Source organism: Strigops habroptila, chromosome 11 (assembly GCF_004027225.2).
Source record: "Strigops habroptila isolate Jane chromosome 11, bStrHab1.2.pri, whole genome shotgun sequence".
Taxonomy (NCBI): domain Eukaryota; kingdom Metazoa; phylum Chordata; class Aves; order Psittaciformes; family Psittacidae; genus Strigops; species Strigops habroptila.
The window spans coordinates 14,072,120-14,097,570 of NC_046360.1; the positions used below are offsets into that span (position 1 = coordinate 14,072,120).

The 25,451-nt window shown below is 48.0% G+C and overlaps 1 protein-coding gene across 9 annotated transcripts in view; it reads left to right on the forward strand.

Moving 5' to 3' along the window:
• Nucleotides 1–24,225, forward strand: part of MTMR3 (myotubularin related protein 3) — a 79,360-nt gene extending 55,135 nt beyond the window's left edge. For 5 of the 9 annotated variants that reach the window (XM_030501606.1, XM_030501607.1, XM_030501609.1 and 2 more), the window contains 12 exons: nt 3,616–3,821; nt 4,034–4,165; nt 5,912–6,023; nt 7,158–7,353; nt 8,954–9,139; nt 10,473–10,643; nt 12,795–12,940; nt 13,579–14,998; nt 16,971–17,081; nt 17,580–17,668; nt 19,146–19,172; nt 21,912–24,225. In XM_030501606.1, the coding sequence (XP_030357466.1) occupies nt 3,616–3,821; nt 4,034–4,165; nt 5,912–6,023; nt 7,158–7,353; nt 8,954–9,139; nt 10,473–10,643; nt 12,795–12,940; nt 13,579–14,998; nt 16,971–17,081; nt 17,580–17,668; nt 19,146–19,172; nt 21,912–22,083 (2,968 nt within the window). In that variant the 3' untranslated portion in view covers nt 22,084–24,225. The remainder of the gene's footprint in view (nt 1–3,615; nt 3,822–4,033; nt 4,166–5,911; nt 6,024–7,157; nt 7,354–8,953; nt 9,140–10,472; nt 10,644–12,794; nt 12,941–13,578; nt 14,999–16,970; nt 17,082–17,579; nt 17,669–19,145; nt 19,173–21,911) is intronic. The other 4 variants (XM_030501611.1, XM_032920210.1, XM_030501612.1 and 1 more) reach the window with 4 other exon arrangements.
• The last annotated feature ends 1,226 nt before the right edge of the window (nt 24,226–25,451 follow it).

Consider the following 25,451-nt stretch of genomic DNA (forward strand, 5'->3'; position numbering starts at 1 on the left):
TGACTGTGGGTGCTCCGTCCTCTGCTCAGCTCTGTGAGAGGGGGAAGAGGCTGTCATAGAATCCCAGCCTGGTTTGGGTGGGAAGGGGCCTTAAAGCTCCTCCAGCTCCAACCCCTGCCACGGGCAGGGACACCTTCCACTAGAGCAGGTTGCCCCAAGCCCCTGTGTCCAACCTGGCCTTGAACACTGCCAGGGATGGGGCAGCCACAGCTTCTCTGGGCACCCTGTGCCAGCGCCTCAGCACCCTCACAGGGAAGAGCTTCTGCCTCAGAGCTCATCTCAATCTCCCCTCTGGCAGGTTAAAGCCATTCCCCTTGGCCTGTCCCCACAGGCCTTGTCCAAAGCCCCTCTCCAGGTTTCCTGGAGCCCCTTTAGGCACTGGAGCTGCTCTAAGGTCTCTCCTTAAGGAGCCTTCTCTTCTCCAGGCTGCCCCAGCCCAGCTCTCTCTGTCAAATCTGTTCTTTTTGCTTTACTTCAAGGGGAAAAAAAAGTCATAATGCTTGTTCATAGTTCACCCACTGACTTGTCTCAGACTCTGAGCACTGAACACTGGGACAGAGCGAAACCAGAAGCAGACACACGGAACAAACCCCCATTGTCTGCTCTCGCAAAGCACTCAAGGAGCCAAGTGGCTGGAGAAAGCATCCAAAGTACTTGGATGAGGTTGGGCTGTTGGGAGTGTTGCTGCTGTTTCATGATCTGATTTCTAGAGAATCCTCACACCAGCTTCTGTAGTTTTTCTGTCTTCACAATTTTTTAAAACCTAGGCAGAGATATATATATATGGATAAATCTGACCAGTAACAGGGTTTGCAGCTTTCTGGTTTTGGCCCCATAAAATCAATGTTAAGGAGAAGCCTTTGGGGATTTTCTTTTTCCACGGGTTTCCCATCCCTGGCAGTGTTCAAGGCCAGGTTGGACACAGAGGCTTGGAGCAACCTGCTCTAGTGGAAGGTGTCCCTGCCCACAGCAGGGGGTTGGAACTGGAGGAGCTCCCTTCAACCCAAACCAGGCTGGGATTCTGCAATTAGCCCTCCTGGATGCAAGAGATACAAGGACCTGGTGGATTTATTGTTTTCCTCAAAATGTTGCTTGAACACAAGGAAGATGAAGCACGTGTGGAGGTTTACCATTCATCACAGTGTTACACAAGGGCTTTATAGCTATCTAATGGTGATTTATTCTTTAGTTTCTGTATCATAGAATCATAGAATGGTTTGGGTTGGAAGGGACCTTCAAAGCTCATCTGGTCCAACCCCCCTGCAGTGAGCAGGGACATCTTCAATGAGACCAGGTTGCCCAGAACCACATCCAGCCTGGCCTCCTGCAGGAAGGCTGCACGCTGCTTTGTCTCTAGAGGGGCAGGGAACTCGCATTGGAGGGTTTGCTTTAATTCTTTTCAGTCTTTCCTTGGTCACTGAGATCTGAGTGACACCATCTTACCCCCAGCTTTATCTCTGGGGACCTTGGAATCACACTTAAACCATTTGCTATTTTTCCTTGGTGGTGGCAATCCACTTGGAATGAGTATGATTCCTCAGACCTTCAACTGTAATAGAATTGCTTGCTGATTCTGCTGGTACATTGTACCGATGTGCAGGCTGGGGAGCACGAGGGCTTCACAGCCAGCATTGAACTCAGCTTTTGGCCTAACAATTACTTATTATTTGTGGTATAAATGGGAGACAAGAACCTTGAGATGAAAATGTAACTGTTGATGAACGTGTGAGAATGATTCCGCAGCAGGCAGTAATGAAATCTGGGAGAACATAGGGAAAAATAAATGAGTTTCTCTGAGCGTTCCAAATAGATTTTGTACATGTATAATGATGGTTTATTCTCTTATGTCACTTGTGCAGGAGCATAGCAGGGAGCTCGGTGGCCTTTCAGTGACTGGCAGGTGCTTTTTGCTGAACTATTTTGGTATCAGGAGAGCTGTAAGTGGAAGGTTGTTCATTTCAGCACATCCACATTTCCCTTCTCATGCTGGCCCCTGGCATCAGAGCGCTTTTCCTTCAGTTCAGCTCCTGCGGTGTGTCACTTGCTTCTGCTCAGTGAAGGAATTTTGTATGGAACAATTACAAAAGAGCTATGAAAAATCTTTAAAATCCCATATCACAGCCTGGTTTGTAATTGTCAGCTTTTGCAACAAGGAGGCTTAACCCGAGGTAAGTGTTGCTGTGAACGCATAGCGGAGGCAGCCGCTGCCGCCTGGTGCTGTGCCCCGCAGTGGCACCGCAGGGATGGTGCTGCTCAGCTCCTGATGGGCCTTGACAGCTCTGACAACAAACCTGCCACCTCCATAAACATCTGTGAGAGTGGTGAGAAGGAGAAAAATCAGGATTTATGGATTTATAGCCTTGGGTGGGCTGTCTGACTGCTCCGGGCTGTCCGAATCAACTGATCACATCTGATTAAAGATTCAGGTAACCCTCCCCATTCTGTGCTGCTGCCTTGTTAGAGGCAACTGAACAACTCTTGCTTAACATAAAACTGAGGTGGCCAGTTTGTTTGCAGGAAGACTCTAAAATTCTTTGCTGCATCATCACATATAGGAACTAGAATTGGCTTAGGAGAAAAAACATTCCAAGGACTGGAGCAGCTCTGCTCTGGAGCCAGGCTGAGAGAGCTGGGCTGGGCCAGCCTGGAGAAGACTCCTTAAAGGGAGACCTTAGAACAGCTCCAGTGCCTAAAGGGGCTGGTGGAAGGTGTCCTTGCCCATGGCAGGTGGTTGGAACTAGATCCACTAGATAGGTGTTTGAGCAGCAGCAAATGAAGCTACCCAAAGAGGGTCAGGAAGAGGGATGGAGGAGAGCCACACATAGAGGAGATGCAGCTGAAAAGGGAATGGGAGAGCCACTCTTTTAATACCAAGGTTCATAATGAGTAAAGCTGCAGATGTTTAGCATCCTGAGATGTGAAAGGCTCTTTTCCTTGTAGCTAGTGAAACAATACCCAAGATCCACTGGCTTCATGTTACAGTTCAGCAGGGTTCAAGGAACGCTTCTAGTGACTCACTGGTGATGCCTTGGAGTGAACACCATCAATGTCCAAGAGCAAGGGTTTGAGTTACCATTAGACATCATCAGACCAGGCGTGCCAAATGCTGCCAGTATTTCCTACCAGAATGGTTACATAGTCCAGATTTAATTAGTGGTGGTTTGATTTTTAAAAGATCCCATCAAAAAGTGAATCTGTGGGTTTCCTCCTGTCTTCCAGCCTCAAACTTAGTGTGAGTTCAATCCACTTTCCTATTTACTCTGGTAGGACAGGAGTAGGCCTGCTGTCCAGCCGGTGTTGGTTACCTCTTCAGTGCCTCATTTGCTCTTCCAGAATATTCTCCAGCTTTCACTGGCTGACAGTATTGGGCAAGAAAACACTACCCCAGCTTTGACTTCTACCTTCTATCCTTGTGCGTGGTCACAGTCAGCGTTTTGCAGGGAAGCACATGGAATACATCACCACTGGATCACAGGTTGAGGATTACTGCTGAACAACAGAGAGGTCCCCAACAGGAGTTCAGTTACTGGAGTACATTGGATTTTTCATGCCCTCTGTGTTTTTCATCCTGATTCTTTAAGTTATACAAGTTCTTTTTCTTCTTCCCCTTTTCAGGCACCAGAGCAATGGGGCAGTCATTTCCCGCTGTGGACAGCCTGAGGTCAGTTGGTGGGGCTGGAGGAATGCAGATGATGAACACCTTGTCCAGTCTGTAGCCAAAGCCTGTGCCTCAGACTCGAGGTCCAACAGTAACAAGTTAATGAATGGAAATTGTTCCAGAGATTTCTCCAATGGAGGGGACCTCTCTGATGTGGAATTCGGTGAGTTTGTCACTGTTCCTTTTCTGTAAGGGGCAGAGTTTTATATAAAAGCTTATTGTCTTTCATATACTGTAACAGATAATCAGGTTCAATCAGTTCTCCCCTTTCTGTGTGTGCAGTGCATATGCACTGTGGGGCTTGAGTGCATATTGTTGTAAACAATGTCAGGAGCATCCTTTAGCTACTCACAGGTTGCATATCCTCTTCCCCAGACTCCTCCATCTCTAACGCTTCAGGAGCAGAGAGTTTGGCAATACAGCCTCAGAAGCTTTTGATCTTGGATGCACGATCTTACGCAGCAGCTGTGGCAAACAGAGCCAAAGGTGGTGGCTGTGAGTGCCCAGGTAAGCTGTGTTTCTTCTCAGCTTTAAGTTAATCACAAGGATTTCCTTAAATAGAACTACACTGATACACTTCAGTACTGCATATTTAACAGACTGCGTGGATGCAAATACCATTCATCCATAGGAAAGTTCTGGATCCTTGCAGCTGTCCCACAGCCCTTCAAAAGGACAGGTTTAGCTGTTAATGAAGTCTGTTTCTCAGAACATAAAACCAGCTGGTAGCAGTGTTCAGTAAATGCTGAACTGTGTGGAATATGCTGATTAGCTTTCCCCTGCTGAGTCAAATACATAAACTAGAGCGAGACAAAGGTGTCCAGTGTGCTGATGTCTAAAAAAATCCCTGAGCAAACTTGTATAAAGCCATTGACTATGGAGGAGTATGATAATATTCTAGAATGGTTGGGCAGAATACAGCTTTGCAGCAAGTTTACTAAAGCTGAACTATTTTTCAGCATTTATATCGTAACCCATTTATATCGTCACTGTTGGATATGAATGCAGCCTGTTGAAATTCCATGGATGGAAAGACCAGGAAAAAAAGCCAGGCAGAAAAACTACAGATAATGAAAGCTGGTTTGACCGTATAAGAAAAGATGCCCCGGGCAGGGACACCTTCCACTAGAGCAGGTTGCTCCAAGCCCCTGTGTCCAACCTGGCCTTGAACACTGCCAGGGATGGGGCAGCCACAGCTTCTCTGGGCACCCTGTGCCAGCGCCTCAGCACCCTCACAGGGAAGAGCTTCTGCCTCAGAGCTCATCTCAGTCTCCCCTCTGGCAGGTTAAACCCATTCCCCTTGGCCTGTCCCTACAGGCCCTTGTCCAAAGCCCCTCTCCAGGTTTCCTGGAGCCCCTTTAGGCACTGGAGCTGCTCTAAGGTCTCCCCTTCAGGAGCCTTCTCTTCTCCAGGCTGAACAAGTAATTCCTCTTCAGAGAGTAAAATTTCAAAGCAGAAAAGCAAAGTCTCCAGGAAGTTTAATTTTCTTCCTATACACTGGAATTTATAGAAGATTCCCAAACAGCTTGTCTCCTTCAATACATTGGACCTGCATTAAGTGCTTCCTTATTGCTGATAGTTTTCTCCAGGCATTGCCCATTTTGCTTCATTCTCTCTCTATAAAACATGTAATTTATGTTGTGCTTTATTTAATATATAACATAATCCTGTAAAAAGACAAAACAATGTTTAAATTGTCTGATGCTGTCGGTCTCTTCTGACTGGAGTTACCCAGTCCATCACTAACAGGATGTTCTGGTTGAGGCCAGGATTTGTTGGGCTGATAAACAGTTGGGAAATCAAATGATATAAAACATGCTCTTTTAAGAGACCACTGCATTTTCTTGTGCAAGCACTCAATATCCCATATTCTGCATCCATAAATTACTAGTTAAATACTTCTCATGCTTTACAGTCTCTTAGGGTGTTTCTCAGTCTTTTTAAACCATTCTATAACCTGGAGCTTCTATCACTGTCCCTGTAGGTTTGTACTCTGCCTTTTGTAATGCAAAGTGAAACACTGAAAGTAAATACACAAACACTTTGCTAGCTCCTTCCTGTTTTGCTCTGCTGTGCTGTAATGTCTGGAATACCTCCCCAGCTCCAAGTCCTGGTTTCTCCTTACAGAATATTTGTAAACAGATTATTTCATCTGTTCACAGCAACAGTAGTTTGGTTTGAAAAAGCTCCTTTTAGAATTTAAACATTGTGTAGTTGTTAGTTTCTTCCCTCTGTCTTGATATTTCCCTACAGAATATTACCCAAACTGTGAAGTAGTGTTCATGGGGATGGCAAACATCCATTCCATCCGGAAGAGCTTTCAGTCGCTGCGTTTGCTCTGCACACAAATGCCAGATCCAGGAAAGTAAGTGATGTTTGGTGGTTTTGCCTTTGTTTACATGTTTCTGGCACTGCATTCTTCTGCTGCTGGTTCGTAAAGTGAAATTCAGGTTTTTCCCTGGGTGCCTTTCCTGTGTAATAACACTGAGCTGTATTTTTTCATTTCCATGGAATTTGAGCTAAAGGAAGTCACTGGTTTGTTATCATTGAAGTGAACCTGGAAAATGAAATCTGAGATTATAATGTAGCCTTGAGTATTGATACTAGAATGTTGTGACTTTCAGTTGGGCTTCTGAGTGCTAGCATAGAGGTTACCTGCTATTCCTGGTTCTTCAATCTTTACAGCTTGGCTTTCCTTCAGAAAATTCTAGTGGTGTTGCCTGGACTTCATGCACTTAAGGCGTCTTTTCAGGAGACGTATTTCGCAGCCCTCCAGTGCTGTGGGATGACTGGCCTCTAACAGCCCATCATCTCAGGAGCTTCTGAGGTTGGGTCTTCATTAGGACACTTTAGTTCATAGAATCATGGAGTGGTTTGTGTTGCAAGGGACCTTAAAGCTCCTCCAGCTCCAACCCCTGCCACAGGCAGGGACACCTTCCACTAGAGCAGGTTGCTCCAAGCCCCTGTGTCCAACCTGGCCTTGAACACTGCCAGGGATGGGGCAGCCACAGCTTCTCTGGGCACCCTGTGCCAGTGCCTCAGCACCCTCACAGGGTGCTGTGAAGAAGAAGAGCTTCTTCAAAGCAGAGCTGCTCCACCCCTCGGATCATCTCCATGGTCTCCTCTGGACTCGCTCCAGTGGCTCCACATCCCTCTTGTGTTGGGGGTCCCGGAGCTGGACACAGGACTGCAGCACTAGTTGTACCAGTCCTGTTTCCCCTACCACTCCCCTGGCTTGAGTTTGCTGCTAAGAGCCTTTCATGGCATCATAGTAGATCCAGAATGGCCACCCTTACTGAACTGGATATGTGGATCTTCACAGGGTAGAGATTCTTCAGATACCTACAGCACACCTTGTAGAGCCTGGGGATAGCTGAGGTACGGGAGATGCTGAAGGCACCTCGGGTTCCACTCTTGCATTCAAGCAGGATAAGTTCAAATATCCACACCTGCAAGCATCGTAAAAGAACAAAAACTGTCTTCCCTTGTTTTCCTCTAGTTGGTTATCAGCTCTGGAAAGTACCAAATGGCTGCAGCACTTGTCTGTGCTTCTGAAGTCTGCGCTGCTCGTAGTTCATGCCGTGGACCGAGACCAGCGGCCGGTCCTGGTGCACTGCTCAGATGGCTGGGACCGAACCCCCCAGATAGTGGCACTGGCCAAACTGCTGCTAGATCCGTACTACAGGACCACAGAGGTTTGTAACCACCTGGTAGGGTGTGAGGTACCTACTGGGTTTAGGTCTTTCTCTGAGGAACTCTGTCTATAACTGATGTCAGGTTTTCCCACTACAAGAGGCACTAAAGCTAGCAGGAGTTTACTAACAGTAGGCTGCAGATATAGTTACGTATAGGTGTAAATACAGTCTGTAACTCAAGAGCAGTTTATATTTTCTCCCTTTGCTGTAACTGCACAGTCATGGTCTGTGCTTTCCCATATTTAATTTAGGAATAGTACAGAGTGCTGCACATTGCAGTTTCCTCTCCACCACTGCAGTTTCTCAGCCAAGTATTGATACAAAGCCTTTCTCTTTTCTAGATTGCCCAACTGCATGTTTTCCCAGTTTCACATTTTCGTTGCCCTCTGTCACTTAGTTACATTTCTCCTGGTTGTCCAGGCAGATTTCCTCCCCCGTCCCATCACTTTTCAGCACTGTGTGATATGTGATGGCTGGATTCCATCTGCCAGCCCACGTGCAAGATGCCTTTGTTGTCTAGAACAGAAGCATATGTCTGAGCACTGGGTTATAAACTGCTGCTTAAAGCCTTGGACACAGGACCAGAAGTTTAAACTGTAGCAATGCCTTTTGGATGAAACTGGAAACTTCCCAGATCCTTTTCACATGGGTTCTAGAAGTTGGCATCCATCAGGTCAAAGCATGCTGCTCTGTCCTTGGCACAGAGCCTCCTCCTGGTCCCTTCTAAGAGTGCCATCATTGCTGCTCAAAGTGTGGAGTTCTGTACACACCCCTTGCCTTCCTTCTTGTCACCACTGCATCAGAGGAAACCATAAACTGTAGCTGTCTGTACAAGGATCAGAAACGTTTAGTTAAATGAGTCCTCAGTATTGTCACATCTCAAGCTTTTCAGCTATTATTTTTGCCCTAATTACAGCTGTTGACTTGAGTATGCTCTGCAATTTTTCTTCCCACTAAAAATCAAACCCTTCCTAACCTGTGATGGGTTTTGTACCCTCTAAGATGAGCTGTCACGTTCAGGTGCTCAGCCAGGCACTGTTCTGAACTGTTCTTTGCCCTTTCCATTTCCATGAGAAGTCCTGCAAGGCTTTAACCAGCCTTGTGAGTGTGCTCCGTGGGGTGTACACACAGGTGGGTGCCCTCTCCAAGCATCAGTGTCTTGTGTAGATGGAGGAATGGGTTTCTTTAGTGACAGACAGATCTACCCTTATTTTCAGGGGAGAGCTTTACAATTTCCTCTCCTGTCCATGTGCTGGTTTCCATGATCCAGGCAGTTTTGAGCAAGATGAAGTTGTTCCTCACCCATGCCTTGCCAAGAGAGGTCTCATATCAGGGTCTTCCCTGGCAGTCACTGAGGACTTAACCTGCCTTATTCCCCTCTCCTGTTCATGTAGCTCTGGGAATTCATCTCTGTCCTAATTTCATCGTGCAGCATTTCAGAACCCAGAGGCATTAGGTGAAGAAGCAGTAAAGATAAGTAATGAGGCCAGTGCTGAAGGGAAGCAGGAGGAGTAAAGGGATTCCCACAAGTCTCAAATCATCTTAGCAAACTGAACCAAAGCAAACCAGGACCTTTTCATCTGTCCTTTCATTTCTGCAGGGTTTCCAGGTGCTAGTGGAGACGGAGTGGCTGGATTTTGGCCACAAGTTTGCAGATCGCTGTGGCCATGGTGAGAACTCGGATGACCTGAATGAGCGCTGCCCAGTGTTTTTACAGTGGCTGGACTGCGTCCATCAGCTCCAGAGGCAGTTCCCTTGCTCTTTCGAGTTTAACGAAGCATTCCTTGTGAGTTGTGGCTTGAGAGATTGCTGTTTTATAGACTGCTGCTAAACCAGTACCCACTGCTAACATACTGTAGAGCCCCCAGGGGTTTCTGATGTTCCCATCTAGCTGTGGTATGCTGCAGCCTGATAAAAGTAACGGGAAAACTGCCCAGATACAGTAGACAAAAGTACTTGTATACTGCATGAGACCTGAGCTCAGTTCACTCTTAAAACAGAAGCAGGACCCTTAAGGATTTCTTTTAGACCTGAAAGAAATAAATACATGATATGAATTTAACAGTCTCACCTAAGAGGTGCTGAAATAACTCCAGTATAATGCATCCATGCAGCATGAACAAAAAGTCATAGTTACTGGCAATATAAACTTCCCCCTGCTTTGGTCTTATTTTGATTTGAAGGCTCCTCCTCTAAAACTGACCTGCCCCTTACCTTTCCATTCATTTTTTGTGTTTCTTTGCTGAGAATGTGTGGGGTGTATGAGCTGTGTCTGTTTTCTTTTGAAGTGGACACCTCTCCTATGAGGAATTTGCCTGGGAGGGTCAAAATCAGTTCTGAAGGCTGGAAGGCAGATCCCTGGGAAAGTGACAGTCACAGGCTGCAGGGCTAGTAATCTAAGAGTAGATGTTTCTATGAAGTGTCTGATCCACTAAGGGATTTAAAGCACGTTCCTGTGCTTGTGCCTGACTTGCATTACCACTTGTCAACTCAGCCATGTAACTGGGTACACGTACAGTCCTGGCTCAGCTCAGTTGTGAAATGAGAACCAAGGGTTGTAACTGGCTCCACAGCACACTGCTAATCTGCAGTACCCTGCGTACCCTGGCCTTTTCAGAGTAAACCCCTAATTGAATAGAGCACTGAAGTACTTGTCTTCATTTAAACATCTGAATAATCCCATGCAAGTCATTTATATGCTTGAAGTTAAGTTCATGTTGAGTTATTTTGTTAGACACAGTGAATAACGATCAGAATTTCTGTGCTGCAGCAATGTGTTGTAACAGAAGGATCACAGTTCTCAGCCTATCCTGCAGTGCTAGGAGAGTGAATCAGCACAGAATAGGCTTGATTATGAATAAATATTGTCTTTCTAGTCTATATTTCTTCTTGGTTTTTTTTTGGTCATGATTTTAAAAGATTCTGCTCTGCTTGAACTCTTTTGCAATTAATTTATAAGGAGTTATGCAAAAATGCAGGTGTGCTTGTGTTTCAGCCCTTCCGAATGGGGTGTATTGCCCTGCAAGGGAAGGATTTGTTGCTTCTTAAGCCTGATTGTTGATTCTCACGTGAAGCTGGTATCTTCTGCCTTGTGACATTGTCTGTGTCGGTCTGTGCAGGTGAAGTTGGTGCAGCACACCTACTCTTGCCTCTTTGGTACATTCCTGTGCAACAATGCGAAAGAGAGAGGAGAGAAACACACTCAGGAACGGACCTGTTCTGTCTGGTCTTTGCTGCGGGCAGCAAACAAAGCCTTCAAAAACCTGCTCTACTCCTCCCAGTCAGACTCTGTATGTATCCTTCATTCCCCACCGTGCAGGGAGCATCCCTTTAGGGGCTCCCAGGGGCAGTGCTCTCAGAACTGGGTATCACAGAATCAGGGACTGTTTGGGTTGGAAGGGACCTTGAAGCTTAACAGTTCCAACCCCTGCCACGGGCAGGGACACCTTCCACTAGAACAGGTTGCTCCAAGCCCCTGTGTCCAACCTGGCCTTGAACACTGCCAGGGATGGGGCAGCCACAGCTTCTCTGGGAAAAGTCTGTGCCAGCGCCTCAGCACCCTCACAGGGAAGAGCTTCTGCCTCAGAGCTCATCTCAGTCTCCCCTCTGGCAGGTTAAAGCCATTCCCCTTGGCCTGGCACTACAGGCCCTTGTCCAAAGCCCCTCTCCAGGTGTTGTGTTGGCCCCTGCAGGTACTTTAAGAAAACACCCAATCTTATAGCAGTGGGACATCCTGACGGCCCAACTGTCATCATGAATACAGTGTATAGGTGTGCTCAGCTCTCCTCATCGATGTTCTCCTTCGAACACTCTGCCCACTCTGACGTTTCAAGTCTTGCATTAAGTTTGCTGGTATTTGAGGAATGTCAAATGCAACCTCAGAAATTTCTCTATGCTGGAAATGCATTTTTTGCAACTTAATATTTTGCCTCATTTTCTGTAACAGAAAACATTTTCACTGTTTGACAAATAGACCTTTGTAGAGGACTAAGCTATGCTGGAGGAGTGTCATAAAATTGCACACAAACCTACGACACTGTGTCTATATTCATCTTAAATCTAAACAGGAAAAGTAACTCAGATTATTCAGTATATCTTTGTTTCTTTTAACAGATATTTTCAGTGTGGCTCTTGCATAGCAATGGCTCACTGGGAAAGGGCTCACAGTTCTCTTTAGTGTATGTGATGGAAGGTCACATAAGGTGTGGAGGGGGGCAATGTGGTGGGCATGTGGCAAACAGTCATCAAACATCATCATGATGAGGACAGCAAAGGCTTTTATAAATATTCAAACCCATTTTGCTTATGAAAGTGTCATATATCATAAACCAAACTGTAAGGCCTGGGCAATGGTTTTGCATATGATGGATGTGGCTTTTGATTGTTCCTTTGATTAGCTGAAAGCATGAGACACTGCAGATAAATACAGCTTGTGGGGACTTTCAAAGCTGTGGATGCATCCAAGTTTTCCCTGAAAGCACCAGGAGGTTTGCCCAGGAGGAGCACAGAGAGGCTGTGGGGACAGGTAGTTCTGTCCCTGGCTGCCGTCACGTGCTGTCCCCTGCAGTACAGGCGCAGTCTCAGTGCCTTGGCTGTTCTCAGTAAGCCCTACACTGTACTGAGCCAATTAGAATAACTTGCTGTATGGGGGAGGTTTTTATCTTGTATTCATCTTTTCATGGTTTTACTTCAGTCTTTTCAGCCTCTCTCATGTGGCCACATCTGTTGTAAACCCATAGTTGTTCACGAGCAGCATCCACCAAACCAAGCCACCCCACAGCCCTCCCTCTGCATGGTGGCAGGGAAACCACTTTCCCTGCCATTGCCTGCCTTTTCACAGGGAAGTTGCCTGGGAAAGGAGCGGAATTGATAGAGTGACCCGAGGTGGTTTTACACTGAAGCAGAAAGCATATTGCACAGGCACAGAATCTTATAAGAAAAGAGTGTTTCTGCATGTACTTACTTTTTAACACAGCAGTGCTTCTGCTGATGACAGGGTTAGCTTTGAACTGGAGCCTGTAGAAGGAGGTTGTAAGTTCAGCTCTCCTGGGACAGGGTATAACACAAAGTACAAGGCAATCTCTGCACTAACAATGGGCCACTGAATTCTCCAGCAGTTGGAATTGCGCAGAGGCATCATTAAGGTGTAGATTCATACAGAGCACACTGCAGTAACTCATTCAGGAGAAGCTGAAAGCCAGCATTGTTCTGCCTCAGCCTCTGTCTCTGAAAGAAGAGATAATCACATATCCAAGTGGAGCTGGTTACAAATGCCAGAGCTGCTCACTGGCCTCCAGAGTTACCTGCAGATCTAGCAAAGCCTCCCAGCTGCAAACCCAAATGGGCAACTGCCACCTTTGTCAGATTTGAACACCTCCCTGTGTTCTGGGAGCAGGGAAGCAGTTTGCCATTTCTGATCCTTGTGTGTTTCCCCCTCTCAGGTGCTGTATCCAGTGTGCCATGTGCGGAACTTAATGCTCTGGAGTGCTGTTTACCTGCCATGCTCTTCCCCCTCTACACCCACTGATGACACTTGTGCCCCGTACCCTGTGCCAGGCTCTAGCCCTGAAGATCAGCCTCTGGGCAGGTGAGCCTAGAGCCCAGAAATCCCATCCTGTAAAGTAAGATCAACAGAGAATATTGTGGGATATAAAGAGAATACTTGGGGTGGGAGGGAACTGTTTTTCACAGGCTTATTTGTGGGACCTACCCACAAGCAGTCTGTCGTTGTTTCAGTTATGAAAGCCGTTATGTTTCAGAGGTGATACCATACCACAGAGATTAGCAAACAGCTCTGGGTATTGCATAGCCTTGTAGAATTCCTTATATCCTTGTGGGATATAAGCTTTTCATTTGATGGTCTTGAATTTGAGTTCTTTTTCTGTTGCATAACTATTCCTTTGGTTTTTTTGTACAATGATTCTGAGCACATGTTGCTTAGGAGATGGGACCAGATTGTAATTGTGCGTTGTGGGAAAGGGATTATTCTGGGAATGTTTGAAGTCTGATGGAACATCTTTTCCTGATGGCAAACAAAGAAAGTACTGAAGCAGCTCTGCGCTACAGATGGTCAAAATGTGCTCCTGCAGAATACTTCACAGAAGTCCATTAATTAGCAGATTGTTATTGTCCTAATTGGGGGTGGGTGGGGTGGGTGATGTTAAACTGCAGTAGCTAAGCATTGAAAACACTGATTTTGGATTGGGATTATTTGTTCTTTCCCAGGTTACCAAAGACAAGATCCTTTGACAATCTGACCACAGCCTGTGACAGCAGCGTGCCTCCAAGCAATCGACGCAGTAGCGACCCCAGCCTCAATGAGAAGTGGCAGGAGCACCGCCGCTCCCTGGAGCTGAGCAGCCTCAGCAACCCTGGGGAGGACCCCTTTGATGGCGACAGCCTCAGTAAACAGGGCAGGGCTCCGGTGGGAGCAGAGCTCTCTGTGGCAGCTGGTGTGGCAGAGGGACAGATGGAGAACATTTTGCAAGAGGCCACTAAAGATGATGTTGGTCTGGAGGAGCACTTGAGGGGGAGCCTTGAGACAGTAGGTAAAGGGGATGAAATTGCCCTGGATAAGGAGAAGAGAACTGAAAATGTACTTGGGTATGTCAGTGACCTCTGTGGAAAGGCCGAGATGGATAAAGGTTTTGTAATGAACAATCCAGCTCTCAATCCACATCCAGCTTCACAAGGTGCTTCTGAGCTTAAAGGACAACAGGATGAGCATCCTGATCTCAGTAACACTACCCAGAAGGTACCTCAGGCAAAAGGACTACAGGCTGTTCCTTTGGAGGGCTTTGTAAGTAGAGACACTCAAAGGAATACAGAGGAGGAAGGCATTAGCAAACTTGAAGGAGAAGCAGAGAGCCTGTACAGTGCAGCGCAGGCCAGCCTTCCGTTACCTCTCACAATCCCACACGAGGCAAGGACATCTAACATTGAAAGTTCTACAGAAACCTTAACAGAGAATGAAGCAAAGCAAGAGCTCATTCTGAAGGGTCCTTGCCACAGACCTCCCCTGGGCAACAGCAGTGCTGAGGAACTATCTCGAACTCTTGAAAACAGGCCGGAGGGGGAGAACATGCTAGAGCTTCAGAAACTGGGAACAAAAGTACATAGGACTTCTGGTAGCAGCAACACTCACATCCCGATGCCTTCCCCTTGTGCCTTGCCTTTAGCCGAACATAAAGATGAGATTGTGTGTAACGGGGAGCTGGAGACTGAGAACAAGATGACGGAGAAGCCCACGGGGTTTGGGATGCCCCCGAAATACCATGCGACAAACGGACACTGTGTGAATGGAGAGGACGGGCGGATCAAGGCCTCCCTGAGCCGGCAGGTCTCCACAGCTAGCTGCAGCTCTGCACAGTTCCACTTGAGGAACCTGCACCAGAAATGGATGTTTAGCCACCTTGGTAAGCAGCAGGCAGCCAGCAGCCCAGACCAACCTGCCAGAAGTCACCTGGATGATGATGGGATGCCTGTCTACACCGACGTTATCCAGCAGCGCCTGCGCCAGATAGAAACTGGCCACCAGCAAGAAGTGGAGACCTTGAAGAAGCAAGTGCAAGAGTTGAAGAGCCGGTTGGAGAGTCAGTTCCTGAATAGCTCCTTACGTCTCAATGGTGATTATGGAGACGAAGTGGTAAGTGAAATGGTAATTGGGCCACTGCTGGCAACAGCGGGCTAATTAGACACCAGCTTGTCAGCTCTTGGTTTGCTGGGCACGTGGTGATTTTTTGGCCATGCAGACTTTATAAAACACTCAGAGTTATTCTGAGGAGGGCAAACAACTGACTGGAAACATGGCAAATGGCAGTTAAGGATGACTAATAGTTTCACTGTATTTTAGTTTGACCAGAAATGCACTAAAGGCTTATTTCAAGATGGGTGTTTCACTCACACATACCTGGACATACTTAAACACCTTCATTTGCCTTAAAAAAAAACCCCAAACTGTGGTTTTCGTATGTGGGCAAAGATATTTTTCTAAGGATGTGAATGTGGGATTTACTGGGGCAGTAGTGTAGGACTGATCTCTTGGTGCTTTGCACACTCAGGGTAAGAAAGATGCAGCAGTGGCTGCGCTGTTGGCTCAGAACAGTGAAGTTCAAGGCTCATTAACTGCAATAAATTAAGAGCTTTTGCAACAGCCTTATGTCAGGGCTTCTGTAATGATTTTAAGGGAGCTTTTAAACTCTTTATGCTCTTACTGGGAAGTGTTTAAAGTCATAAAAACAGAGAGTGAAGTTCGAGGCATGATTCAAATCCAGGACTAATCGCTGATTTCCGTAGCGATGAAATCATCTCTGCAGTTGTGGTTGCAAAAGAAACCTTAAAATCAGAGATGAAGCAAATGTAATTCCAAGTTCAAGATCTCAAGAGCTAACAAGTGTTCTCTGCATCTCCAAATGTCTTGGGTGGATTTTTAAGTTGCTTCTCCTTACCTGTTTTTTACCTCATTTCTCCTCTTTTGACTAATAAAAGTCAAAAGGTTTGGGGTTTGGATGCATTGGCCTGGAATTCCTGAGGTTGACATAACACCCATCAAAAATTTCCTCTTCCTACATGCATATTATAACGTGGTTTATATGCCTGCAAAATTGAAAAGAAAATAAACCTACAGGAGCTTTCCAACTTCTGTTTAGTTTCCTGTTGTCTGGAAGTGGCAGAGAGGCTTTATAGACCCAGGTACATCTGTTGTGAGAATACTCAGCGCCTCTTGGCTGTTCACGTTGGAGATGACAGCACTTCTGGGCATCCATTTCAGCTCAGTGTCATTCCAGCTGCGGGTGGCTTCTGTCACTGGCAAAAGCTTGGATTCCTTGGAGAAATTCGGTGCTTTGGCTTAATGATAAAACTCCCATTTTTGAAGGGCCGTCACAAACTGCAGCGTGAGGCTGGAGGGGGGAGCTTGCTGTGATCTAGAAAATACACCAGTTTTGAGACTCTGAGCTCTTCCCAGCTTGGGAGTAAAAGGTTTCCTTCTGGAGCTCCAGAGATTCCCATTCCTCAGGCACTAAAAGACATTAACTTGATTTCTTGCTATTTTTAATATATTTTAAGGGCTGGCTGAGTTTTAAGTCAGTTCAAAACAACTCTTATCTGGATAAACTGGATTAAGGAAGCATTATTCCCCAAAAAACTATATACGGAATATATATGGCTCAAATTCAGAGTTTCCCATGTGGGATTTGTGTTGTATTTTCCAGGATTTTTGCTGACAAAAGGATCTGTGTATTACTGGTGTTAGCTTTGAAAGTGAAACAACCTCGGAAAGGAAACGTTGGAGCCACAGATAGCAGCTTTTTTGGTTCATCACCCAAAGTGTGGCCAACCCAGCAGAAAAAAAGATCCCAAATCCATTCTGCCTCACATCATCCTGTCATCAGAGGGTCAAGAACTGACCCCTTGGGGTTATTTTGCTTGGTGGCTTGGGTTTTTTTGCAATTCACTGTAGGTAGGGGTACAGTTATGACATTCACCCTCGCAGTGCAGCCGGAGCCTGCTCTTTCTCAGCAGGAGGCACCCTTTCCACTCCTCCCCATGCCCGGTTTTATTTGTATGGAATTAGGGATAGGGGATGGTTCTGTTCAGCTGTGTTTGTTTGCCAACAGACTTCTATACCCGACTCGGAAAGCAATCTGGATCAGAACTGCTTGTCTCGCTGCAGCACAGAGATTTTCTCTGAAGCCAGCTGGGAGCAGGTGGATAAACAGGACACAGAGGTACAGACTAAACCCCTGTAAACCGCTCATTCTTCCGGTAGGATGGGGATATTCATAACTCAAACTCTCCTTCAGCCTTTGGTCATGTGCCACTTCTTGTGAGCTCTCTTCCTTGCGCTTCACTGGTGTCTTGTACTTCAACCACTGGTACCTGTGCCTATGAGCCCTCTGCCTTCTGTGTGGAACTCTGAGAGGCTGTGGAAGGGATAGTTAGCTCAAGGAGCCTTAGGTGGACACATGCTTGGTGAATATTCTTGGCTGGATATTTCTAAAGTCCAGGAAAACCCCAGGGAATTGGACTTCATGACATCATTTCTGTTTGAGGGAAATCTAGGGTATCTGTTCTCAAGGTTCCTGTCGTCTGTCTCCAGATTTGTGCTCTCAGAATAGAACAAGCACCTCCCTGGTGGTGCTTCGCTTTGAATTTGGGAGCACAGATGAGATGGGTTTGTTTCTAATTGCTCTCTGCTTGATACGTTTGGCTTGGATTCCTTGCAGGTGACGCGATGGCTCCCAGACCACCTCGCTGCGCACTGCTACGGCTGTGACAGCACCTTCTGGCTTGCCAGCAGGAAGCACCACTGCAGGTAACCTGGGCCTCCACAGAGGATGGGAGGGAGGGAGGCCACGGCTTGGGTTGTCCCTCTCCTCTTAAACCACAGAGCTCCTTTCTCAGGAATGGATGGGTTTTAGAGAAGGGCTGTGCAAGCTCCCGAAGGAGCCAAGCATGCTGGAGGAACTGAACAGTTTCTCCTCTGTGGTTCCAGTTCCATGCAGAATATATATTTAAAAAGCCAGATATCTGCTCCACCCCAGCCTAAACAGACCCTGCCTTTTGTCCTCAAGCTGGAGCTGGAGGCAGCTGCCTATTTAGCCTTTTAAGAAGTGTAAATAATAAAAAATACTGGTATGTCATCTTGGCATTCAGGAATTCAGTACTGCAAACAGATGAACAGCAGCCTCTTCCCATTGCTGGTTGCAAACCTGCTCTTTTCCTTCTCTAACCATTCTCCCCTTTTCGTTAAATGGCTCATGTAGAGAATCTGAGAAGGACACCTTTGGGAACTAAAAGTTTTCTGGATTATTCTTTGCCAAACATACTGCCAGCAGAGGCTCCAACACATAATGCAGCAGGGGCTCAGGGAAGGACAAGTGGCAGAGGCTGTTTGATGAGGTCATACTCTAGTTAGAGACAGAGAATCTCAGGTTTCTATTTCATGTAATTCCTCCTCCTGATTTCTGGGCAGGAGAAAACTAATACAAGACCCATCATGTAAATAAATGGCAGTTATCCCATTTTAATGCTTCATTGCTTTTTGAAGCGCAGAGAATTATAAACATCTTTCTTCGGTTGTGTCTGTTTTATGTATTGCTCCATTTAGTCTTGTAAAGACAAAGCCAGGGGAGAATGAAAAGTTGTTGAAGGGCTTTGATTTTTCTTTTCGTGCCCACAGTGTTTGTGCAAATTTGTATGTCTTGAGGCTTCAGGTGAAAAATAGAATTGCCAAGCATGCAGTTGTACACATCCAAAGGGGTTTATGAGAGTTCAGGTGGTGTTTTCCTGTGGTCTTCTCCTAGCAGTGTCTGATGGGAAGTGTGCCCACCAGAGCTGTCTCCCTGGCCCATCACACTTGGCAGCTACACTTCCATGTCCTAGGCCTGGGTTCTGGAGAACTCCTAGATCGTGGACACACAGAGGACACCCCAGTACCACGAGGAGTTAAAACTGACTCAGGGTTTCCAGTTTGGTTGCAAATTGCCCTTTAGTGACTTGGTTTCTTCAGCTTTCAGATGGTGACCAGGCTGTCCACGTGGGCTCTGGTGGTTTACAGCAGAGAGCAGTAAGGAGTGGCAACCAGCAAGAACACCAAGTGTTTCCATAGTACATACGTTCAAAACCCCAGTGCTCGGTGGCAGTCTGCTCCACAGCTGACCCGAGGGTGAAAATGAGTTGAAATCCACCCAGTGCAATCCTTGAGCAGGATGAAAACATCCCACTTCCTTCATTGCCCCCATTGCTGCTTTTCCTCGTTCCCCTCTGAGCTCTTTCTCCCCTCCTTGCAGGGACATTGAAGGTGTTGATCAGATCTGGTGAGCATTTACAACAGCCTCTGTCTGTTGTCTGTCTGCCTTTTCTTGGTAACACCTCTGAACTAACTCAGTCTTTCCCTCTCCTTGTTTTTCACTTGCCTAGAAATCACTAGAAGTAAGTTGGGGGGGGGCAGCACAATCTGGTGGCTGTTTAGACCCACATAACCAGGCCTCTCTCTTCACAGAAGGCATCTAGGACATGGCTTTTGGTAGCTTAAATGGGGGTGTGGATCACACTAACACCATCAGTAAATCGTGTGTTTGAGTAACAAGGAATGCTTCACTTCTAACTGAGAAGAGCCTGTTCTTCAAGTGTAGCCATTACACATTTAGTTTTGATTTTTTCCCTTTTTTGCCTTATTTTTGGGAGAGGTCCATGAGTTACTCAACAATATTAATATCACTGCAGCATGTTGACAAAAAACATGCCACTTCATTTAGAAGGGCTGAAAATACTGTGGTGGTAACAGGGAATGCAGAGCTGGTAGAGGGTTAGTATCACCAAAAATTGATAATCACAGAATCCCAGCCTGGTTTGGGTTGGAAAGGACCTTAAAGCTCCTCCAGTTCCAACCCCTGCCACGGGCAGGGACACCTTCCACTAGAGCAGGTTGCTCCAAGCCCCTGTGTCCAACCTGGCCTTGAACACTGCCAGGGATGGGGCAGCCACAGCTTCTCTGGACACCCTGTGCCAGTCTGTGGCTTGGTAAGAAGAGGAGGTGTTGGCGGCATGATTTTAAGTCACCGTTCCTCAAGTGAACAAGGTGGCTTTCCCAGCATGTTTTTTAACATCTCTTTTCACTCTCTCGAGCAAAGTGGAGGCACCACCAGGACAGAAAGCAGGAGTTGTTCAGAGCTTTCCGAAGCTCGGGGGAGAACAGCTACACTATTATCTATCACAGAAGGATAAAACAACAAAAAACCCCAAGCATATGTTAGGAAGCTGGTGAGCTACAACACACACAGACTTGTTTTAATCCCTCGGGTTCCTTTTTGACCTCATCCATCAGCAGGGAGCTTCTGCTGGATCATGGTTGAGCAGCAGAGACGAAGGCTGTTGAACGGCTTTGCCGTGTAACACCTCATGGGCCTGTTCTCACTCCTGTTGGGGTTTCTGATAGGGGTTTCTGACAGGATCCTTGAGAAGGCTTCAGCACCACTGCAGGAAGGCTGGGGCTGTTGTGAGCCTCCCAGTGTGAGGGTTACAGCTTGGAGACCAGGAGCCACTGTGTGGAGCTGAGAAAATGAGCCCACTGAAGTGAGAAATGGGATTTCTCTGCTGCCTCTTTCCCCATCAGTGACCAGCATCTGGAAATCTTGTCTCTTTGGTAATGAAGCATTCATCAGAGCTGCTGGGTGTAGGCAGAATTCTCTGTCAGTCTCTTGGCAGCAGCAGATCTTTCCTAGCACAAAATAGTAATGGCACAAAACCCTGCTGGCAAAGAGTTAATGAAAGGGGTGCAGGCACGGAGGTGAACCTACGCAATTCAGGTCCCCCAGTGCTCTTCTGAGCTCCTTGTGGAGCTGATGAGTGTGGAGCACAGGACACCTGAGGTTGGTGTGAGCAGCAGCAGGTGTGAGGGGGGCTGTAAGAAGAGCAGGTAACTAACTCAAGGTTTCAGTTCCATCCCTGCCTCCTGCGAGGTGCATGCTCCAGCTCACACCTGACAGGAACGTGTATGAGCACCCCGCTGTGCTTCCGAGCATGACAAACCTGCCTGCCCAGCTCTGGCTTTGCATGATCCTTGTCACTCAGTTTACCTTATGCAGAAGTGTGGGGAGTGCTGGGGCCATGGAGGATTGCATCAACCCAAACTGGGGTTGGTTTTATTTCATCTGTCCCATGCTTCAACTCCCCAGCAGTGTGCTTGAGAGAAACAGGAGAAAATGTCTCTGTGCTGGTACTCACCAGCTTTTAGAAGAGGAAAGGAGCCGAGACTCCGACCTCCTCCCGGGACAGTCTGTCTCTAACACAGGGCTGGGTCAGTGGTGCGAGCAGGGCCAGGACACCACACTCCCCATATCCTTACAGAGGGGGGCCCTTGATTGCTCTGCTTTAGCCCCTCTCTTAGCCATATGCCCTTGGGGTGCAGTGCAGTGATGAGCATCACTGTGCTCGAGCTCCTCTGCAGGCCACGGGAGAGAGCTCACCCCTGTTTCATGGAGGGGGGGTTCCCTCCAGTTTCATAGAAACACAGAATCCCAGCCTGGTCTGGGCTGAAGGGACCTTAAAGCTCTTCCAGTTCCAACCCCTGCCACGGGCAGGGACACCTTCCACTAGAGCAGGTTGCTCCAAGCCCCTGTGTCCAACCTGGCCTTGAGCACTGCCAGGGATGGGGCAGCCACAGCTTCTCTGGGCACCCTGTGCCAGCGCCTCAGCACCCTCACAGGGAAGAGCTTCTGCCTCAGAGCTCATCTCAATCTCCCCTCTGGCAGCTGAGTTTGATCTCAGTGTTGCACAGGAGAGCTGTGGCTCTAGGGATGTTCCATGAGCTCATGTACAGTGCTTTGCTCTGTGCTCCCTCCTGGTGTCCATTCCCTAGAGCTCCGCTCCACCTGCAGCAGAGGAGCGCGGGGCGCAGCCGCTGGCGCGGTGGCTTCACGTGCATCCTGTGCTTGGGAAGGAGCCGCTGGGCTGACCCCATCACAACCCTGTGAACAGCAGTTTACAACTCAGGGAACACTGTCAAACTGCTTCTAATCTTCTGTTTTCCATTTTTCCCCCTTTCCTAATGCAAGGAATTGTGGAAACGTGTTCTGCTCCAGTTGCTGTAACCAGAAGGTGCCCGTTCCTAGTCAGCAGCTCTTCGAACCCAGCAGAGTCTGCAAATCCTGCTATAGCAGCTTGCACCCCAGCAGCTCCAGCCTTGACCTCGAACTGGATAAACCCATCACTGCCACCTCAAACTAAAGTTCCAGCCTCGAAGCAGCGGGGAGCAGCCGTGCCCATTCCCCCCGGCAGCCAGGCAGGAGGATTCCCGGTGGGCTGCGGCTGGGAGGACGGGAGCCACGTGTGCACATGGGAGGTTGGGGCCTGGAACACTGCTCAGCAGGACAGACCTCGAGGACGTGCCGCTGGATTGTGGGATTCTCCTTTTCCAGCTCTTCCCCCTTTCCTTTCTGTCCTATTTGTGTGTATGTGTCTACGCGCGTGCGTGTGTGTGTATATATATAATAATATATATATATGTTTGTTTGCTGGAAGGTTGTGGCAGTGGGATGGGAGCTGGCACCAGAACCAGCTTTCCCCTTTGTATTTAACTGTCCCACTGCAGAACTGTTGCAGACAGACAATTCTGGGGGGGAAGGAGAAGAGGGGAATGAATCCAGCCAGTGTGCGGAGCGTGAATTCCTGTAGCGTCAGTGCTAGCTCTTTCAATCACTTCCAAACAAGAAACTGCTGTTTGGGAACCTGTTGCTGCTAGAAGAAATGGGAATCTCTTTCCCAGGAGAGCACTCTCCCTCTCTGTTCTTAGAGTGGGCTTAGTTACCCTCAATCAGTCGCAGAGCTCTGCTTGCACACACACCGGGGTGCTCTGTTGCCGGCAGCTCGGAGCGGGAACGCCTGGATAACGCTGGCGAAGGGAAGCACGTGGTTGTTGGGAGAAGGGATCGGAGTGGCTGCTGAGCTGTGATGGGCTTAACTCTGGTGCCTCTCAAGTTCTGCCAATACAATCCATATTGAAACCCGAGTGGGAAGTAGGAGACCTCCGAGTCCCACCCTCACCCCGGCTGTGGGGGGGTTACTGGGTGTGGAGCTGCTCCGGGGCAGGGCACTGGCCGTGGCTCACACAGGCACCACCGTGCTCTGCCCCAAACAACAGCAGAGCAGCGGGGAGGCGCTGGGCTCGCTCCGTGGCAGCGCACTGGTGCTTCTCTCCTCCTTTTCAATCTGTATCCAATATACTCCAGATAGGAAAAACCTGCCTGAGGGTTTTACAAAGCCCGGAAATACATCATGGATTCCCCTTCTTCCTTCTGCCCCAATCCAAGTCGCTTTTCAAGTCACCTCACTGAAGCGTGAATCTCCTGAACATCCCTTTCTAAATGAGTGTTGGGAACTCCTCCCATTCCCTTTGGATAGAGCCTGCGTAGTGCAATCTGGCAAGGAAGAAACGTAGATCCTGCTTCACAGTGTGCTGCCTGGACACAGTTCCAGCTTCTCTCGTTATACTCCCAAAAATCCTGCTGGAGTATTTGGGAGTGCTAGATACAAAAGCTCAAAATCTCAGAAGCCTTGGGAAGGGAGTGCTTGGAATGTCGGAATCCCATAATCCAAAGCAAGTATCGCACAGAGAAAACCATCTCAGAGTATTCATTAGGTCTGATGGGGAATGTCAAGGTATTTTATTGTTGACTTTGAACTTGCCCCCCTCTGGGTGAGCAGCATTGTGGTGCCAGCTGAAGGTTCACAAGATGAGCAGGAATATGCAGGGGCTGGTGCAGCCCAGCAGCCGTGTGGGAAGGGGTCCGGTGAGGAAGCATCTTGGGCTCTCCCCTGGCACGGGTTTGAAACGTCGCTCAACCCATCAGGAGGGAAGAGCACGGATAAGGACAGGTTCTGCAGGCGCATGGCTCTGGGGGTGTTTGTTCCTGACCCAGCGCAGGGCTGGGACGCGGCTCCGTGCGGAGCGGGAGCAGCCGGAGCAGGGAGAGCGCGACGCTGGCTCCTTCCCAAGGGGAATGCTTCGAGGTCTGGCTCTGGGGGCCGTGGGGTGGCTTTGGGGTGAAACCAGCCAGAAACCAGATTCTGCAGTTCTAATGCCAGGTGCCAAGAGGTTCCGATACGGGTGTGGGTCTGTGATGTACAGTGTGAATAAATGCTTGCAGCTCTTAGTCCTTTTTTGATCGATGAAGCACTTTTTTTTATTAATATTATTTTTCTTTGTATGTAAAGGAGGACCCAGGATCTCTCCAGAGCTGTACATAACCCCTCTCCTCACGAGAGGAAAGTGCTCCTCTATTTTTCATTTTTGTCAAAGCGAGAAGTAAATACTTTAGAATTGTTAAATATATAAATAAAAGTGAATAAAGTTTAGCCTTTTGCATGGGAGCATTTGCTGACACCCTTCCTAATTTCTTACTCTTCTTCCCTGCCCTTGGTAGCAGATGGGGTTGAGGTTCAGCAGAATCACCAAGGCCTTTGCCCAAGGAGGCTGCAGCTCCTAGTGCTTCCTTTCCTACTGGGTGTCTTGGTGCAGGTGTCCCAGGGATGGGAAAAGCCACCAACCCCGGGTGCCATCAGCACAGTCCGAGGTGGGAACTGCCCGAGGGCCTCGTCTTCCTCAGTACCTCCTTTATCTCTTTTCCCCTTAGCCAACCATTGCATTCCAGAGTGCTGATCCGAAGCCAGCAGCCGGAATGTGGGAGCAGCCAGGATCAGCAGGGAGCTTACCTGCTTTCGGTGACCTTGGGAACAGGGAGCTCCATGTCTCCCTTCCCCTTGCCGCAGGGAGATGTCAGAGCTCAGTTCTCCATTGCAACCCCTTTTGCCTTTCTCTGTGCTGGATGGTGGAGCTGCGGCTGGTGGGGAACAAACCAAACTCAGGTTTAATATCTTCTAATCTCTTTCCAGAAGGTGGAAACCTGGTGTTTGTCCTGCAGAGCCTCCCATACGAGGGGCTGATGCTTCTAGTTCAGCCGCCTGACCACACGCGCTCCATTGCCCCGGCTCATCCCACCACTTCCTTCTTTTCTCACTGTTTGGAGTTGAGAGAGAGGATTTGCCCCCAGTTCTCAGGAGCTCCCCCAGCAACTGTGAGTGATTTTGGGCCAGGGCTATTCTAAGCACACGATGTTGGGCACAATTGCTTTATAATCTCACAGTATTTATTTAACCCATTAAGCCTGCAGGTTCTGGGCAGAGCTGTGGTCACAGCTGAGCTCATGTTTACCCCTTCAGGGGTAAACAAGAAGCATGTGTAATGTTTTGCACTATTAAGAACATGGAAAAGAACCACAGGGTTTGATTTTCCTATAGCTCCTTTCACACCTGAGTTACTCCCAAGTGCTTTTTCAGTCTCTCTGGTGCAGTGGCTGTAGGTGGTGTGTCCCCACTGGTACTCCCAGCCCCGGATGCGGTGCTGCTGGTGGTGTGCCCATGGGCTCCACCTGAGCAGCTCTGCTGGGGGAGCTCATCGCTGATGTTGTGAGACAGCTCATGTCCTGGTCATCAGTTCTTCCTAATGAACCTCCTTCCCTTCTGGCACAGCTCTCAAACAGCACAAGAGCCTCAAAGGAGAGCAGTGCTGCCAGCTCAGTGTGCAGTGTTCATGCTGT